The sequence below is a fragment of the Mustela erminea genome, chromosome 11 (assembly GCF_009829155.1).
Source record: "Mustela erminea isolate mMusErm1 chromosome 11, mMusErm1.Pri, whole genome shotgun sequence".
Taxonomy (NCBI): Eukaryota; Metazoa; Chordata; class Mammalia; order Carnivora; family Mustelidae; genus Mustela; species Mustela erminea.
In genome coordinates this window covers 13,818,038-13,837,931 of record NC_045624.1, presented here as the reverse complement: position 1 = coordinate 13,837,931, position 19,894 = coordinate 13,818,038, and the positions used below count along the sequence as shown (strand labels likewise).

The 19,894-nt window shown below is 47.8% G+C and overlaps 1 protein-coding gene across 1 annotated transcript in view; it reads right to left on the bottom strand.

Moving 5' to 3' along the window:
• The window catches only part of PARP12 (poly(ADP-ribose) polymerase family member 12), a 42,479-nt gene extending 31,572 nt beyond the window's left edge, over nucleotides 1-10,907 (bottom strand). Inside the window, exons 1-4 of the mRNA XM_032305850.1 lie at nucleotides 10,189-10,907; nucleotides 6,496-6,631; nucleotides 3,273-3,573; nucleotides 1,136-1,237 (exon numbers count right to left, since the gene is read on the bottom strand). Of these exons, the coding sequence (XP_032161741.1) occupies nucleotides 1,136-1,237; nucleotides 3,273-3,573; nucleotides 6,496-6,631; nucleotides 10,189-10,517 (868 nt within the window). The 5' untranslated portion in view covers nucleotides 10,518-10,907. The remainder of the gene's footprint in view (nucleotides 1-1,135; nucleotides 1,238-3,272; nucleotides 3,574-6,495; nucleotides 6,632-10,188) is intronic.
• Nucleotides 10,908-19,894: the final 8,987 nt, after the last annotated feature.

Sequence of the window (19,894 nt, the reverse complement as noted above, 5' to 3'; positions counted from 1 at the left end):
GGCATGCGTACTCAGATGCTCAATGGACTATCATTCTCACTGGATACTACAGTTGCTTTTTAAAAATAAGATGCACTGGGGCGCCTAGGTGGCTCAGTGGGTTAAAGCCTCTGCCTTCAGCTCAGGTCATGATCTTAGGGTCCTGGAATCGAGCCCCGCATCAGGCTCTCTGCTCAGCAGGGAGCCTGCTTCCCCCTCTCTGCCTGCCTCTCTGCCTGCTTGTGATCTCTCTGTGTCAATAAATAAAGTCTTTAAAAAAAATAAAAACAAAAATAAGATGGACTTACATATACTAAGGTGGAAAAAATCTCCAAGACACAATGTTAAGTAAAGGAAGCATGTTAAGGAATACCTATCACATGTATCCATCCATTAAAAAATATGCAAAGCAAGCATCATGACCACACAGCACATGTTTACCTTTGGGGGAGGCTGAAGGAGAACTTCAGAATTTACTCTGTATTATTGGACTCTTTTACAAAGTGAAAGTAGTCCTGAATTGCTTGGGTGGCTTTTAAAGACTGAAAATGAAACAAGAAGTTTGGTGTTTTGTTTTTTTTTTTTTAAGAGTCACCAAATTTGAAAAGTAAGCTTTCTTCAGTCAAAGCCCAGGCCAACGGTAAGAAGAAAACAATGGTTTAGTGAAAATACAGACACACATGTACCCACAAGAAGTGCTACTTTTGATAAAAGAGAGACCACGGAGAGAAACCCCCAACTTAAGTTCTTGTTCCCCAAGAGCACACAGGGACATATACTGAGGGAGGGCCTTCTGGGTTTCTGAGGCATTTCTAAGTCTACAGCAACCCTTTACGAGGGACACTCAGATTTGTTCCCACTATATTGGGCATCTGCACTGGTCTGTGACCTCATGCTAAGCTGATCAAGGGTCAACACTTGGCACTTCCTGCATGGACCAGTTATATTCCCAAAAACTCACCTATAGTCTTATTTCCGAAATTCAATTGTCACCATCCTCAACTCCCCCAGAAATGCCACCCCAGCTCAGTTAAGAAGGCCCTAACCCTCTCTGGATGGGGGAGAAGACCTTGAAGGGTGGCCTTAGAGCAGAACTCTTGAAACAAGAAACCACTGTCCCGCCTGCAAGTGGAGGAAGGGGATTCCTCTGACCTACCTTGAAAGCTACAACTTTTCCGGATATGGTACAAGCAGATCTGATCGCTCTCCTCCTGGTTAGAGGTATTTGGGGACACAGAACCTGAGCTATCTCTTCTTTCTACAAAGAAATACCACAAAGACGTATCAGCATCCATCAGAGCTTCTGATATGATGGAGTCAGAGTAGTTCAAGATACAAAGGAGAGAAAAGAAAATTCATTCATTTCTCTGCAGAAGACAAAAGTGGGTGAGGCAATCTCACAAAATCCTATGATGATCAGGATGAACTTACCCTCAGACATGTAAATGGACCCTCTGGCTTTTTAGAGAGGAGCCAGGGAGCCTGAGGCCACACGGCTGCTTGCCAAATCCAGGACACCACGGAGGGGTCCTTTTTTCTCTGGCTGTGCTCCTAATCTTGAAACCTCCTGGAGTAACTTCACGTCAGTTGTAGGAATTTTAATATAAAACAGGCACGGAGGGGATTTCAAAGTTTACCTTTACTAGTAGTGCTCTAATGAGACTTCACCCCTGGTCCCCCACCACCATATAAGTACATAAAATTCATTCGCAAACCTTCAGTATTCAGTATCACCTGTTATTTTGTTATTCATTTTCCTTTTCCTTTATATAGGTCCCTCAAGACACCCACAGGGTGGGCCTAAAAACCTATACCTTTGCGGCCTTTAAGGACACCACCTTTGCTCTCCAAGGGCAGACAGCTTTCCCTCCCTTCCTAAGGCCAAAATTGAACTGACGCTCGCTCGTAAAGATCTATTTAAAACAAAACCTATCTACATCTAGCTTCCCACTACTGAAAGAAATTAACCCAAAATCACTGAAGAAAATGTAAAGAAAAAAAAACACATATAGCAAGGATAATTTTTAAATATAAAAAATCAGGTAAGATCATAGTGTTAAGTTTGTTTGCTCGTAGTCCTAGCACTCACCTGATATTTTAGCAGTGGTCTATTAAAAATCTTAGATAACAGGGTGCCTGGGTGGGCTCAACCCTCAGAGCCTTCAGCTCGGGTCATGGTCCCAGGGTCCTAGGATCAAGTCCCACATGGGGCTCTCTGCTCAGCAGGGAGCCTGCTTCTCCCATACCCTACCCTCTCTGCCTACTTGTGATCTCTGTCAAATAAATAAATAAAATCTTTTTTAAAAAATCCTAGATAACCCCTACTAAAAGCCTATTAAAATCCCACAGACAACACATGGTTTGGTTATGCATTCTGGTGGGGGGTAAGGGGAGTACTGTGTCCTAGTGTCCAAAGGATAACCAGGGCCCAGGCCAGTGCCTAGCACCTGGCAAGCACACAAATTTGTTAACTGAAAGAATGGATAACCAGAACGGCCAGCCAAGAGCTGATACTGTGAAATCCAAAGGACCCCAATGTGTCATAACCTCTCTAATGGACTACATTATTTATTTCCCACATAATAAGTGAAGAAATGCTTATTTAATAAGCAATCTTTGCTCAAAATTTCCCCATTTGCCTGTCACTAAACCTGATGTTAAGAAAAAAAAAAAAAATGTTCTTTATGTTTCTTGATGTTCTTTAAGAAAAAAAAAAGGTATTCTAGCACACTTGGCCATTCAACAAATGCCTAAGTGCCCACTGTGGGTCAGGCACTGTCTAGGTACTGGAGAGGAACAATGAACAAAGCAAATTTATGGGGACTAAATAATTCCCTTTATTCATGTCCAAAAGAGAGCTGAAATTAAAATAGGCTTTGTTCCTCTGCCTTCGGCTCAGGTCATGATCCCAGCGTCTGGGATGGAGCCCCACATCAGGCTCTCTGCTCAGCAGGGAGCCTGCTTCCCTTCCTCTCTCTCTGCCTGCCTCTCTGCCTACTTGTGATCTCTGTCTGTCAAATAAATAAATAAAATCTTTAAAAAAAAATAAGATAAAATAAAATGGGCTTTGTTCACAGCAGATTAGACCTGTTAGGAATTCATTCACCTTCGACATGAATTGGCATTTATTTAGAATATCTTGCTTGTTTGTGGCTATGATTTCAAGTCATCTTCAAAACACCCACTAGCTGGGAAGGAATCACCAGCAGCACTTTACTAAAAGCAGCAGAGACTTGCCTGAGGTCACACATTCCATTAATGTGGAATCCAAGGGCCCCAGTCCAAAGCCTTACCAGAAGTCCCCTGTGGGCCCAGGGTAGGAGGATGCCCTCTGCTGGTGGTGGAGCTCTGATTCTTGATGTCGTGAGCATTTCTGTAAATGGAAGGCAGCCTGCTCACCAGATCTGAGCTCATGCCCAACCTCTCCAGTTTTTCCAGATTCTCAGCATTAGAGATATCATGTGATCTCTTACAGCTAGTGCCAAACTTGCATTCACCCTGTAAAAAATACTGGCAGATATGGAGTTTGATACACTGCTTTTGAAAGGAACAAGAGCCGTAGGGTCCATCTCCTTTGTTATAATGAAGGCAGATCTGTTGACAGAAAAGGAAAAAAACACCAGTTTAGGAAGGCCACACAGGACACTACCCCCACTCCCGACCAGTGCATGGTCACAAGAGGTTCCTCTAGAGACCTAGCCAAAGTTGTGATTCCATCATCCTCACAAGCCGCAGAGCTATGAGAACATCCCCCACTCTAGACAGATGACTGCTAATGGATGCCCTTGAATAAAATGAGAATGGGGTGGACAGCAGATTGTGCAGAATAAGCTCTTCCACTGGGAAAACCCAAAGAACTTCCAACTGATCAGAGCTGCTTCCTTCTCAGGAGACATTTCAGTGTAACTCATAGGGCAGCAAGCTAACAACTTATACTCCACTTACAACCTCCCCCCATTGACTCACCAATACTCCCTAAGCCAGGCCTCATCACACCATCTTCTTTTTCTGAAATTCAGGGTCAAAGAGGCTGAGTGTTTAAAGTATCTTGGAGAAGGCCAAATACAGCCCTTTTCTTTCTCAAGAGCTAACAGAAACTCAGAGAAGTTCACTGGCTTGCCCTAGGTCACACAGCTATCTACATTTGGTATGTACAATGTATATTGAATCGGTTGTTGGTAAAGCTGGGACTTGAACTTGAATCAATTGCACCTTCTCTACATTCCAAATTCCCGAAGATGAGAACCAGGCCAAAGACTACCAAGGGTCTACCCAGGCAATTCACAGGCATTACACTGAACAAGAGATAGAAATGCAGCAGAGGGCTGTAGAACCCAGACTTAGATCAGTAGGGACTCCACTCTGGGGATGGAAGCCCCAAGGGAAAAGGCCAGAAAGAGCTATGCCCTAACCTTGATTTTGCCACGTACAAGATGCCTAACCTTAGGCAGGCCACTCACCAGCTCTGAGTTTCAGCTTTTTAATCCCTAAAATGGGAATACTTCCACCTATAACACTGGGCTATCACGAGGATTAAATGGGAAACACACAAAGTGGCTAATACAAATGTCTTTGAACATAGCAGGTGCTCCATTCATGGTGGCAGTCCCCGACTGCTCATCTGATAAGGGGACCAGACTGCGAGCAGAAGGCCTGGCAGGAAAGCTACACTGGGTCCAAATTTACGGTCACAGCTCCCAGTTGCTGGCACTGCGTTCTGAAGCAACCTGCACACCCAAGTACAAAGGAGGCTACGCACTCCGACTGGTCACCTTCCGATTCATTTTTCATACTATTGACAAAACGATCTCTCCAAAACATTAATGCCCGTTCTCCAAACAGAGGCCCCCTCACCGCAACTCCTTCCCATGATACTGAAGGCTGCATGGAGGCTCACCCATTTCTCCTTCTCCCCTCTCCCACCCTAAATCCACGTTGTGCTGACCTACATACAGTCCCCAACCATGCCAGTTCCATCCTTTCTGTGCCCCCTTCTTCCCAGATCTTCATCCTTCATGCAACCTTCAGCATTCAGAGCACACACCATCTACCCCAGGATGCCTCCCCAGGTGCCTAAACTGGGCCCCAGAGACCAGAGTGCTGACTTCCACGGCAGCATCTAGAACAGCACCTTGCAATCCATGCTGACTTATCTGTCTCACCCAGGAAACGGGCCTCGGAAGGGCAGAACAGGGTTTTTTCTCTCCTTATCACCAGTGCCTAACTCATAGTGGAAAGTCAATAAAGGTTAGCTGAATTAAATCAATACTAGTTTTCAAAAGGCAAAAGAAAAAAATTAGGGGCGCCTGGGTGGCTCAGTGTGTTAAGCCACTGCCTTCGGCTCAGGTCATGATCTCAGGGTCCTGGGATCGAGTCCCACATCGGGCTCTCTGCTCAGCAGGGAGCCTGCTTCCCTTCCTCTCTCTCTGCCTACTTGTGATCTCTCTCTGTCAAATAAATAAATAAAATCTTAAAAAAAAAAAAAAAAAAAAAGAAGCCCTCTATGCTTGTGGCCATTTAAAAAAAAAAAATTAATACCTATTATGTGCTAATCATCATCAAGCCATGTAAAACCTTTCTCAAATGGGTGGTTTTAATTAAATAATATGGAAGCATTTTCATTGAAACAGGTCAACCTAATCTGCATAGCCTTACCCCACAAACCTGTGCCGGCCACAGGACACCACTCGGACGTGCTGCACCGCACAATCACCTCAGCTCAGCTGCTGCCCTCGGGAGCCGCCACCTTATTCACACAGAGCCCATGCTTCCACGGGCTGCTCCCAGGCAACAACGAGCTACTATAGTTCCAAACCTCCCTTTGGCTAGACAGAAGCTCTCTTGGAACTGTGCTACAGTGAGGGTCTCTTCCTACCCCGGCCTCTTCCTTTCCCCAATCCTGCCACATCACTGCCCAAAGGCTCCCCACCTCCTTCTGTTCCGTCTCCACTAAATCTCTTGCACCTCGAATCCCATCTTGGTGTCTGCTTCTCAGAGGACCCAAACTAGTACATAGTCATTGCAGCAAGGTTTGCATGACATCTGAAGTGCATTATGAGACTTTACATCAACTAAAGTTCAAAATTCCCTGGGTGTGACTGACTTAGTACAGACAGTATCATTTCCTCGCAGACCTCCCAGATCTGGCAATAACACATGGTTCCAAGTCCTGCTAGATGGGGAGGAGCTTGTTGAGTCTCTCATCCCCTCATCCCCATGTAAGAAACATCATGCGGCAGCCACCGGCCAAACAGACTTTCCCAACCTCAAAGAAGTCCTGCAAAGGTGGTGCCAGCACAAATGCAATAGAAGGAAAGGAGTCTTCTAGACAGGGCAAGGTTGGCCCAAGGTCAGAGGTATAAAAATCAGCAGAGCCAGGAATGTAATTTAGGTCTCCTCCAAGCAGATCCCTGTGGTCACTATGGGGTCTCTTCTGCTATAATATTTCCTATCTTCCAACCTTCTGGCTTCTCCCCCATCACTTACACACATAGACATACCCTCCCAGGAACTCACCTCTGGCAAAAGCCAGGGGTCATTCTGAAACAAAAGCTGGCAGAGCTCACTGTAGCTGAGGTGGTCAACACCGTGAGTTCTCAGCACACTCAGGTTGTGATCTGTCGTCAAGCTGTGACTGTTTCTACAGTTCTTCCTGCAAAGAAGCAGAGCTGGTGTCACAGTTCAACTGAGCCTCCCCAAAATTCTTATGTTGAAGTTCTAACCCCCCAGTGACCGTATTTGGACATAGTTTATAAAGAGGTAATCAATGAGGTGCCTGGGTGGCTCATTTGCTTAAGTATCTGCCTTCAGCTCAGGTCATGATCTCTGTGTCCTGGGGTTGAGCCCCAAGTCAGGTTCCCTGCTCAGTGGGGAGTCTGCTTCTCCCTTTTCCTCTGCCCTTCCCCACTGCTTGTACTCTCTCAAATAAATAAAATCACTTTAACAATTAAAAAATAAAGAGGTAATTAAGTTAAAAAGAGGATGGGGGGGGCCTAATCCAATCTGACCAAAGTCTTTCTAAGAAGACAAAATGAAGACACAGACGCACACATGTGAGGACAGGAAGAAGACACGTCTGCAAGCCAAGGAGTGAGGCCTCAGAAAGAAATCAATCCTGCCTTGATCTTAGATCTCCAGACTTGAGAATTGTGAGAAGTTTCTGTCTAAGCTCCCATCTGTGGTACCTTGCTATGGCTGCCCAAACTCATACAACTCATAAAATCAGTCTTTAAGATAATTTTTCAGGAATAGTTCTTGATACTGTTTAACAGCGCCAGAGAAAAACCAGCATGTTTATACAATGAAAAACCACAGTGCTTGTTTACAAAGGAAGAGGTAGCACCTTTGAAAATTCTAGGGACCAGGACAGCACCTCCTATCAGTGTCTGATAAGAAAGACAGGGCCATTCCCCAAAGAAGAGTCACAGCATGCCATTCGGTGGGCACTTAGCAGACACTTAAACAATGGCTGAATAAATGAGTGTGGACACCTACGGTTAAAGGTATGTGTACACTCACTCATGCCTTGAGGCCCAGCCCTTTTCTCTGCTCCCCTCCTCCATTCTTAACATTCACAAGCAACATTCATTGCAAGCCAGGCACTGGCACCACACCCCAATGATCCAAAGTCTTCAAATGATTACCCAGGTCACCAGGACCTAGAATAGTCAGGCAAATATCATTAGCTTTACTCAAACACTGCCCAAGCTCTAATGTCATGTTAATAAACACGCATTAATTAATAAGTTAATTAGCATTAATAAGTTAATACGTTTTTCAAAAGCAAGCCAAACTCCTGATAGACTTCCCCATCTCAGTGAAAGACAACTTCCCTCCTCCACTGCACACACCAACAACCGTGGAGTTGTGTGGACTCTTCCCCTTTCCTACTCTAGTGAAAGTGACAGAAAACAGAAAGGATTCTAAAATGGCAGGGCAAGTGCAAGGTCAGCCATGCTCAGAAGATATCAGTGCAGACAGGACGGGCACCTCCTGAGTCTGAGAGAAGTGGAGAAGCAATCAAGGGACACTGCCTGGAAGGTGTCAAGCCTGGGCCAAATATCTGGGTTGCAGAACCAACCAAGGGGAGAAAATTAAAACATTCTAGGCAAACTTGATGCCAACAAGATGATGATGGTGACAAAAGCTGCTAAAACTTGCTGAGCATCTATCACAAGCCAGGGATTACCTGAAGGTTTTATAAGTCATTCAGTCCCCAACAAGCCCATGAGATGGGTGGTATTATCCTAACTTTGCAGATGAGGGAACTGAGGCTCAGGTATAAAGTCACTTGCCCAAGATCATGGAACTAGTAAGGAGCAGAGCAAGGGCTGAAACAAGGTAGTCTTGTCTTGGGGTTGTGCTCTTAAGCAACATGCTCACTGCCCCTAAGCACAGGATGGAAGTCAGGGACCTGGGACCCTCCCCAGCTGTCATCAATGATCAAAAACAAAAGCCATGATCTGTTTCTGAAACAGCTGATCCTGTGGTTCAGGAAGACAAAGCACAGTAATAGGGAAAGCATCAAAAGGGCAACCAACCACCCCCACTTTCCCTTATGTGACCCTAAAGCGATCAGGGAAGGAAAGTCTAAGAAACCGTCCTGTGTGAACCACAAGGAAAATGGAACCAAGAAGACTGAGAAAGAAAGCTCAGAATCACCTACGCCAGTAGATATCAGACTTCCAGAACAAATACAATCTGACCCCAAATTTTGGGAACTAGCTGGAGAACAGGGCTGCTGTCTTTACTTTACCAAATACAGACATTAACAAGAGCCACCAGTTAGAAATCATTCATTCCATCTAGCCACCATTTATCATGTCCACCTTCTTCTCCAGCTGCTGCTCCTCATTCTCCCCTGAGGTGACACTTCTCTGCCCGTTCTTGAGGGCTCAGTTTCCCTGAGGTCCCACCCTCAGCCTCCACCTCAGCTCTGACTTGCTCCTGGGGCTGCAGCATCGGCGAACACCAACAGTAACTCCCAAACCTGCGCTTGGGACCCTGGCGGGGCTCCCAGGCGTCAGACTTGGCTGTCCCTGGGCACACTTCTCCTGCTCTCTCAGCCAGTAAGAAAAGGAAAAATCAGCCTTCAGTCGATAACAACAATAATAATTTAAAAAAAAAAACAAAAAACGAGTCATCTCTCAGTCAACAGTAAGAAAACAGCCACCACCTCTCACCCATCCTGTCACCACAGTCACACCAACTTCCCGTCTCTCAAATCTCTCACATACACATCCCTCCCGCTTAAGGCCTTGGCTAGGCCCTGGAATATTCTAATCTAGCTATTTCTCAGCAGCTGCTTGTGGGGGGGGGGCGCATATTCCACCGGTGGACAGTCAGGAGACATCCTGTGGTCCAGGGGATGTGTGGGAAGGTCACTACCACGTCCAGACCCGCCCACCCTCCACTGTCTGTCTTGTCCACCTGCTCCTGCAACCAGATACCAGAGTGGCCAGAACGAGAGTCCCGGAGACGGAGTCTAGGTCCGCCGGCCGGGGTCCCTGAATGACCGCACGGACCATGCCCCTACCTCATGCTGACCAGTGGACCTGATGTGAGCAAGAAACAACCTACTGTGTTAAGTCAGGAGGAAAAAAAAAAAGGAGGGAAGAGAGGGAAGGAAGAATGGAAGAAAAGAGAGAGAAAGGAAGGAAGGGAGGGAGAAGAGGGGGAAAAAGGGAAAGAAAAAAGGAGCCAATTCTTCTACACAAGCGGACTGGCTTCCGGACAGGAGCACGCATTTTCTTCCAAGGGCGACAGAAGCCACCGCCACCCTGTAAGTAAGTGAACAAGAGCGGAGACGGGTCTGCGACTCCTTCGGCGGAGAGCCCCGGGCTGCGTGGCCCTCAAAGCTCGCTCTGGAGAGCGGGGGGCCTCGTGGCGCTCCAGGAGCCAGACGCGGCCGCTTTCCTCCGGGAGAGCCCCCAGCCCCGTCGCCCCCCGGGGTGTGCCGCCGGGTACCGCGCTCCAAGTCCCTCTCCGAGGCTGCAGGAGCCTCGGCGCCACCGTCCAGCCCGACTCCCTCACGGGGCGCCCGGTATTCAGGAGGTGCTCAATAAACGTTCGCTGACGAGAATTAAGGCGGGGAGGCCGGGGAACGGCCACCTACGGCGTCCCCACACGTCAACGGGGCCCCAAGCGGGCTGGGAGGGCAGGACCCCCTGGTCCCCGGCCCCGCCGTCGGACTCCCGGAGCGGCGCTTACCCGGCCCTCGTGAACTTGCAGGCCCCGTAGACCAAGAACTTGCAGAGGTGCAGCTGCGCGCACAGCCCCACGCAGCCCGGCTTGGGGCTCGGGTGCGCGCGGCACAGGCGCAGCGCCGAGACGGCCAGCACGACGCGCTTGGTGGCCAGCGCGCCGCCCGCGCCCGCCCGCGTCGCCACCGCGAAGCGGCCGCGCTCCCGCAGCAGGCGCTCCAGCGCGTCGGCGCCGACGCCCTCCCGCAAGCGGCGCCGCAGCTCCTCCAGCTCCAAGGCGCCCCCGGCCGCGCACAGCACCTGGGTCACCTCGCCGAGGGCGGCGGCCTGGGTCATGGCCGCGGCGGCGGGGGCGTACTGCCCGTCGGAGAGCGTCTGGCGGGACCCCGGCGGCGGCGGCGGCGGCGGCGGCCGACGCGGGCTGGGCGGGCGGCTCCCGCGGGGTGCAGACGCCAGCTGGAAGCGAAAGCGAAAGCTCCCCGGGGCCCGGGAAAATGAAACCCGCGCCGCCTCACCACGCCCCCCGGCCCGCAGCTGAGGGGGCTCGGCGGCGCCTTCCGGCCTCAGGGCCCCCAGCTGTGCGCGGCCGCCGGGCCCCGTGGCCGGTTCCTCCGCTCCGTCGGCAGCCGGGGACCCGAAGAGTGGGTCTCCGGGACTTGACAGAGACGAGCAGGCACGTCCTTCGGGGCAGCGCCTCGCGGCTCGCGAAGCGTCTTCACCTAGTGGCCGGGGGCGGAGACACCCGGGCCGTGCGCAGCTCCCGCCGAAGCCCCAGGCGGTCGGAAATCCCGCGTCCGCCAGACCCCGGGACCTCTCCCGCCCGCGCGCTGGCGGAGCCGGCCGGGGCTTCCCCCACATCTGGGACGGAGCCGGGTCGCCCCGACGGCTTCCGTCGACGCGGGGAGGGGGGTGCGGGGGCCACGGGCCGGGTCACCTCCCCCCACACTCGCGCCCGTGACGGCAGTCACTCCGAAATGCCCGCGGGACTTCAGGCTACTTTTTCTCTTCAGGGCTTTAAAGCTTGAAAGGGTCTGTCTCTCCTAGAAAGCATATCCGTTTCTCCTCAGAGAATGGAGGGACCAAGTGTTTAAGGCGCACACTCGGGTTGTTGACAGAAATGTGAACTGTTGAGAGAGCCCTTTGGGAAAGGAGTCCGGGAATCGCTAGGAAAATCTGTAAATGCGCATGACCTTTGACCCAGCGGTTTGTCTTCTGGGAATCTTCTAGAAGTAAAAGCAACATAGATGAGTTACGGAAGACAATGTTTATGTGGCGGGAGGCATGGTTCAGGGAGCAACGTGGTTGGTCCTTTCCCGGACTATCACACAGCTTTAACAAGCATGACCTAGAAGGACGTCCCTGACGTGTTAAGGGAAAAAAGAAAACGGTATAGAAACGTCTAAATCAGTATCAAAAAGAGCATCTATTTGTGTGGGGAAGTGGCTATTTTTGAATGAGCAAGGTGAAGGCTGAGGAGGGACACACACTGTGCCAAAATTTCCATTAACACTGGCTGTGAGGAGAATGCAGTAAGAGGTACTAGGAAGTGGGAAAAGGATGAGGGGCAGAAAGAAAATTTAGGTTATGATGTTAAAATTCTGTATGTTACTATAAAAACGTAAAAATCTCTTAAGTATAGTAAACTACAAATGAATTAGGGAATGGGATGAGGGGCAATTTTCTCTTGGCTTTTGATTGTGGATTTTTAAAAAATTGTGTAAAAATTTTTTCTTAAGATTTTATTTATTTCAGACATTGATAGAGAGCAGGATGGGGGGAGGGGCGGGAGGAGAGGGAGAAGCAGGCTCCCCTGCTGAGCAGGGAAGCTGACAACAAAACAGCAGGGGTTTCAATTCTAGGTGAAGGCAGCAACTTAGCTGACAAAGCAACCCAGGTGCCCCATAAAATTGTATAAAAGTTTTTTCTCAAAAATTTAATTAATTTAAATTTTTAATTGTGGTTTTGATACTGTTTTGCAGTATATTATTTCTTAAGAAAGGAAGGTTGACATCAGTGGATAATGGAGTAAGGGCCTCAGAAAGTTTGCCCATCAGTGGCAGTGTGGCAGCAGTGAAAAAGTGACAAAAATGGTCGGAATCTGTGTTTTCAGATATCCAGAAATTAACTAAAGTAGCAACTCATTTACCATTGAGTCAAGAAAAACAGCTGAATCTAAGTGAAAACATCAAGCTTTGTAGCAATTTTTAATATATTTTTAAAATTTTTTAAAATTTATTTTCAGGGGGCGCTGGGTGGCTCAGTGGGTTGAGCCGCTGCCTTCGGCTCGGGTCATGATCTCAGGGTCCTGGGATCGAGTCCCACATCCGGCTCTCTGCTCAGCAGGGCGTCTGCTTCCCTTCCTCTCTCTCTGCCTGCCTCTTTGCCTACTTGTGATCTCTCTCTGTCAAATAAATAAATAAAATCTTTTTTAAAAAAATTTATTTTCAGCATAACAGTATTCATTCTTTTTTGTACCACACCCAGTGCTCCATGCAATCCGTGCCCTCTATAATACCCACCACCTGTACCCCGACCTCCCACCTCCGCCCCTTCAAAACCTTCAGATTGTTTTTCAGAGTCCATAGTCTCTCATGCTTCACCTCCCCTTCCAATTTCCCCCAACTCCCTTCTCCTATCTCCCCATGTCCTCCATGCTATTTGTTATGCTCCGCAAATAAATGAAACCATATGATAATTGACTCTCTCTGCTTGACTTATTTCACTCAGCATAATCTCTTCCAGTCCCGTCCATGTTGCTACAAAAGTTGGGTATTCGTCCTTTCTGATGGAGGCATAATACTCCATAGTGTATATGGACCACATCTTCCTTATTCATTCGTCTGTTGAAGGGCATCTTGGTTCTTTCCAGTTTGGCGACCGTGGCCATTGCTATTATAAACATTGGGGTACAGATGGGCCCTTCTTTTCACTACATCTGTATCTTTGGGGTAAATACCCAGTAGTGCAATTGCAGGGTCATAGGGAAGTTCTATCCCATTCAGCCATCTCTCACCAAAATGACTAGGAGGAGGAATGCCCAACAGAAGAAAAATACAGAGATGGACCTTCTGCAACAGAGCTAACGGCTATCAACATAGACAATATGTCAGAAAGAGAATTCAGGCTAACAATTATCCAAGCAATAGCTAGGTTGGAGAAAGCCATGGGTGACCAAACGGAATTGACTAGGGCCGAGCTGAAAACAATCAGAGATCATGTTTTTAATATTAGGGAAGAGCTGAAAGCTACCAGGGATGAGCTTCACAATGCTCTCAATGAGTTCCAATCTAATCTAAATTCTCTCAACGCTAGAGTAACTGAGACAGAAGATAGAATTAGTGATCTGGAGGACAAACAGATAGAGAGAAAGGATCAGGAGGAAGCCTGGAACAAACAGCTCAGAAGCCACGAAAACAGAATCAGGGAAATAAATGATGCCATGAAACGTTCCAACGTCAGAATTATTGGAATCCCTGAAGGGGAGGAGAAAGAAAGAAGTCTAGAAGATATAGTGGAACAAGTTCTTCATGAAAATTTTCCAAATTTCGTGAATGGAACCAGCATTCATGTACTAGAGGCTTTGTAGCATTTTAACTTGCCCTGGTCCTATCTCCTCCAGCTCCCTGGCAACCTTGAAAACTAACCACCGATGCTCCTGGTACCAGTACCAGAGAGGGCAGAACAGGGCCGTAGCTTTTTCAAAAATGCATCTTGTGACTTGTCTACTGGTTCCCTGGAAGGCCCTCCTGAAAAGACTAGTATTTGTTTGTTCTCATGGGAACTAGCCCAGTCCCTATGGCTTCTCCCCAGGGTTGGTTCAGTGTTTTAACATCACAGAATGGGGGACTGACACAATGGATAACAGTTGAGGCAAACAATAGACTAACCAAAAGCTTAAAGGAAGAGCTGAAGGATGAGATGTCTGCTGGGGCTTTGAAAAGCTCCAACATATTTCTAGGAATCTAGAAGTTTGCATGCACACCTTACTAAGTGCTTCTCCCAGCAGTCACAATAAATGTTCTTGCCCACATTTTTCCCACTCTCTCTGCCTCCTGCACTTTGTTGGTGCCTCCCTGTGCGGCCGTGCAAGGTGTGCTGGCCTCCTGTTACTAGGGAAAACATCTTCCTTCATAATGGACATTTCCATGCGTACACGTCTTACCACACCTGATTAAAACAAATCCCTTTTAAAACCCAGGTCATGTTGCTACAAAAGTTGGGTATTCATCCTTTCTGATGGAGGCATAATACTCTATCCCCAGGGGCACAGGGATTGCATGGAGCACGGGGTGTGGTGCAAAAATAATGAATACTGTTATGCTGGAAATAAAAAAAATAAAATAAAAAAAAAAAAATAAAAAAACCCAGGTCATGCAGGGTTTCAAGACAGAAGAAGAATTACAGGATTCTTATTAGACAACCAAGAGGAAATGCCCAGCCTGCGCTTGAACCGGTGAGTCTGGCACTCATAGAAGAGGTCAGAAGTAGGGCTGTGAACACAGGGATGGTTAAACCCACAGGACTAATAAGATCACCCATGAAGAGTATAAACCGAGAAGAGAATTGCAAGAATATGCCCCTCTGATGAAGAAGACTGATAGAGCTGAGAAGGCTGAAAGGGAGCAGCCACTGAGGTAGGAGGAAAACTAGAATTAGGGAATCATGAAAGTCAAATATTTAAATATTTCACGAAAGAATGATCAATTACATTGAGGGCCATCAAGACTGAGTGAAAGAGGGTAGAGTAATGTGTTATTTATTGCTGTGCAACAAACCACCCCAAAACTTAGTGGCTGAAAACGAGGGTTCATTTTTCATGGTTCTGTGAGTTGACTGAGCTCAGTTGGGTAGTTCTGCCTTACACAGCCTAACTAGTCATTCCTGGGGCTGCATCCAGCTGGGAGCTCAGCTGGGGCTAGAACATCCGAGATAGCTATCCTCATCCCCCAGGGTCTCTGTGGCTGCTCGTCACTTGGTAGTCTGTCCTGAGCTTCACAGTGTGGTGGGTGGCAGAATGGTAAGAACAAAGACTGGCAGGGCTTGAAGCATGAATGGGCAGTGAGAACATGGAAACAGCCAATGGAGATAGTATCTGCAGGAAGTTTTACTGTAAAAGGAAACAGAGGAGGTGGTGGTTAACAACTGACCTTCCCAGAGGGAGGAGGGGGATGTGGGGTCCAAAAAGCTTTTTGTCCATATTCTGTTCTAAGACGAGGCAATCATAGCTAATGCATAGCTTCCTTCTGTATAACTTACCCAGTACGGAGATCGTTGATGTTACGTGAATCATTGGTTGGGGCTGGGAGAGGGCCAGGTTGAGGATAGTATCCTAGAAGAACCTGGCTTGGGCAACTGAAGATTGGTGAGGCTGTTCACTGAGTAGCCTGCTTGCTACTGAACGTGGGATTTGGGATCTGATACAGAAGTGTAAGGTGGGGGCACCTGGGTGTCTCAGTGGGTTAAAGCCTCTGCCTTCAGCTCAGGTCATGATCCCAGAGTCCTGGGATGGAGCCCCGCATCGGGCTCTCTGCTCGGCGGGGAGGCTGCTTCCTCCTGTCTCTCCACTTGTTTCTCTGCCTTCTTGTGATCTCTGCCTGTCAAATAAAATCTTAAAAAAAAAAAATTTTATTTAAAAAAAAAAAAAAGAAGTGTAAGGTATCCACCAGGTGGAGTTGATCTGGAGTTTGGGAACCAAGCTTGGAGCTTGTATTCTGTTGGTCCCGTTCGAGACCAGTCTCCTCTCTCTGTCGAGGAATCTTTTTTATTTTTAAGATTTTATTTATTTATTTGACACTGAGAGAGAGGGAGAGAGAGAAAGAGAGAGAGAGAGAGAGAGAGAGCGCGCACACAAGCAGGGGGAGAGGCAGAGGAAGGGGAGAAACAGGCTCCCTGCAGACCAAAGGAAGCCAGATGTGGGACTCGATCCCAGGACCCTAGGATCATGACCTGAGCCGAAGGCAGTGGCTTAATCCACTGAGCCACCCAGGCGCCCATCTGTCGAGGAATCTTTAGAGCGCAAAGTCTCTACTGGGTTCAGTGTACTTACACGTTAGTCCGTGGCCAAGCCAGTGGCGTCGCAATTGGTCTTCCAAGATGAGTCCGGCTGAGACCCGGAGCAACTCCCTTTCTGACCATCACACCGCCCAGAATAAAGTGGAGCCACAGCACCCGTGAAGCGTCCTGTTTGAAGCTCTGAAAATACGGCTCTGTGGAATCAAGTAACTTTGGGCAAGCTCGTTTTCCTCTCCTTTTGATAGAAAAAAATCCTTTCATAATTTGGTACCACCCAATTAGTTTTGTAGTTTTACATATTAACCATTACTTAAAACCAATGCTGTATTTTCAGAGCAAGGTACACCTGTATAAATGGATGTTTACAAAGCAATTACAATAAAATTTAAGTTTTAAGTTCTATGTGAGCTATATAATCTGTTTATCTCATTAAAGAAAAATCTATTCTGTCTTCTTTTTCTTACTGTAAAGAAACTTGAAACGTCATTTTTATAATACCACATTGGTCAGTTTCCATGGTTCTTTTTTATTTCATTTATTGAGAGAGTGAGCATGCCAGTGTATGAGCAGGGCGAGGGGCACAAGGAATGGGAGAGAGAATCTCGGGCAGATTCCGTGTTGTGTACAGAGCCCGACTTGGGCTCAGTCTCACAACCCTAAGATCATGAACTGAGCCGAAATCAAGAGTCAGATGCTTAACCAACTGAGCCACCCAGGTGCCCCTCCAGAGTTCTTTTTTTTTTTTTTTTTTGAAGATTTTATTTATTTATTAGACAGAAAGAGAGAGATCACAAGAGCAGAGAGCCCGATGCGGGGCTCGATCCCAGGACCCTGAGACCATGACCTGAGCCAAAGGCAGCAGCTTAACCCACTGAGCCACCCAGGCGCCCCCTCCAGAGCTCTTACTAGTTGAAGCAGAATTCTACAGTTGTATGAAGTGCTTTTCTCATTGTTCTACATTTTTCTTTTAACCCACCTCCTCCACCCGCTCCCATCTAATCCCACTGCTAGAGAGAGAGGGAGATAAGGACTGTGTTTGTCTATGTGTTTATTCAGTGTAATTTTGGTGAGATTGGTGCTAAACTCTGGAAGGCGTCAAGGATAAAAGAACACACTGAGGCTGGGAGTTCAGACAGACGAAACGGGGAACAGGTACCCACTGCAGAGTGAGAAGTACAGCAATGGAAGCAGAGACAAGGCAGAGAGCAGGAGAGGAGACACAAACAACTCCCTGGTGACCTGTTCTGTGTCTGTCCCCAGACCCGCTTGGTGGCCAGTACAGCACCCCAGGAACACAAGGGCCTGATTTCTGATGGGTGTAAATAGGTGCGAGGGTGTCAGTAGTATGTTCTTGGGCAGCTAACCCACACCCTGTGGCAGAACAAATTTGTCTCTTTTAATCACAAATTTAACAGGTTATTTGAATTAGGAAAAACAAAACAAAACATGAAACCTAAGTGTGTAGAAGTTCCCAGGCTCAATGAGGTCCCCATTCTCATTCCCCAGGCCACCAGCCACCACTAACTTGGTGGGCGTTATCCCAGACACACATACTCTCAAGATCTTTAGGTAGGGCAGCTTGTAGAGTGAAGGAATAGAAGTACTATTTCTACAGTTGAGAATCTTTTGTTCTAGGTTTTATTTGACTTAAAAAATGTATGGAATTTACACGTTACATTCTATTTTGGGGTCCTTCATTTTTCCTTGTCAACTCTGGCATAGAAGGGATAGTGACTTTACAACATTCCAGAATTAGCACTTTAAAAGTTATAAAGGGTATTTCCGGGACCAAGGGAGGGAAGAGGCCAGGAAGGGGGAATGGAGAACCTGGAAGTGAATGAAGGTGAGGACACGGATGGGAAGAGGTTGGGGGAGGTGGGGGTAGGAGAGAAGCCAGGCTCCGGAAGGCAAGCAGCAGGCCTTTTCTTCCCCCTTCCTTACCAGGGCTGGCCTGCTTACAGAGCTGAGGGGCAGAAAACGGCAGGAGAGGCCTCTGCACGGAAAGGGCAATGGTGGCAGCAGGAAGGGAGGCAGCTGTGCTCCTGACAGGTGCCATGTCCCTGCCTGTGCAAGCCACACCCCAGGCACAGCTGGTCCTCGTACCCTTTGTATGCGGCTTTGGGAACTGCTGTTAGGTTCGTGTATTTTCACAGTATGCCATGCCCCTTGTTTACAGCCTGTCATCCACTAGAAGGTGAAATCCTAGGAGATAATCTTTCATGTGTGCCTGTCCTTGGGATAACTAGACCCGAAGTTGAACGACAGAAAACTTCTGAAGACAGTATGTTCCAATCCAAAATGGGTACCTACAAAGAAATGTTTAGAACCCAAACCATTCCTAAGGACCTTCTATTCCTTTTTAATAATTGAAAGTAAATAAAGTAATTAGAGAAAGACAAATTTAAAAAAAAATACCCATAGCTTTTAGCTAGGCTTTTGATTAAAATCTCAATTTTACTTATTAGAGTGAACACAGACATATTTACGCTCTCTGGCCTCATGTTCATCCATAGGATGAATGGACAATACAGCACCCACATCGTTGGGTTGACCTGAGGAAGGAATGAAAATCTGCCTTGTACGCAGAAAGTACTCACACGGACTAAAGATAATCAGGGCTTCTCTTCAAACCTCTGTAGAGCACCCGATTCTTGTCAATCTAAAATGAGGGGTGGGTAACGCCACGTCAGACAGTGATGGGGTCTGTCTCAGTCCCACTGCTTGGTGCCAACTCAAAAAATCAGGCTAGAAGACTGAGGAGAGCAGGTCCTGATAACTATGGCGGAGCATCCCACAGGTATCCAGTCAGTCTGTGGATTTTTACTATTTTTTAGTTCAGATTTAGGTCTCAATCAGCTGGGCCAAAAGGCAGGCCAGTTAAGGCTAAAGAGGAGGTGTAAACGTGCTTTGCGTGGCCCTCTGGTACGGTGACAGGGACACCAGGGGTGTGCGCCCAGGACACCTGCGGCCTTGGCAGAATTAGGTTCAGAAGAGCACAGGCCTCTGCTCCCTCAGGAGCCTTGGTTTCCAGTACCTTGTTTCCAGTCGGGGTCCTCGTCCAGAGGGGACGCTCAGCCCCTTGCTGCCCCCTTCCCAGGCCCTTCTTCTGCCCTCAAGTGCTGCCCCCAAGCCCATACACTTCTTCCTTGGTCTGTGGCTTCTCTCTCACTTTACCATGTATCGTCCCAGACCCACGTATTGGGACCCCTCAAAAGCACATCTGAAACAGAGTCGGTCCTTCTCACTGAACCAGCACTTCTACTCCCACCCACACTGAGGCAGCGGGTCACCAAGGCACAGCCCTCCCCCCATATTCACATCTGCCATAAGCTCCCTGAGGCCTGGGGCTGGGTTTTGTTCATGCCTGCAGCCCTGGCACTAAACAGCACTTGGTATACTGCGGGTGCTCAATAAACACTTGCGGGGTGCCCGGGCTGGGGGCAATGAGTGCTCTTAAATGTCCATCAGTAAACACCCACCCCCCTGGCACGGCAGCATCCTATGTTCGTTCCTCTCTTTCAGCAACTGCTTCCCCAGCAATACTTCCCATAGAAGAACAGGCTATATTACTTTTCACATTTAAACCTTCAGAAATAGTAAGAAGCATAAGTCTGACACAGTTTTTCACATTCTCAAATCTCCTATGAGTTAATAAGCAGAAAAAGGGAACGAAAAGTCAGAATTGGATATAGAATTCAGAC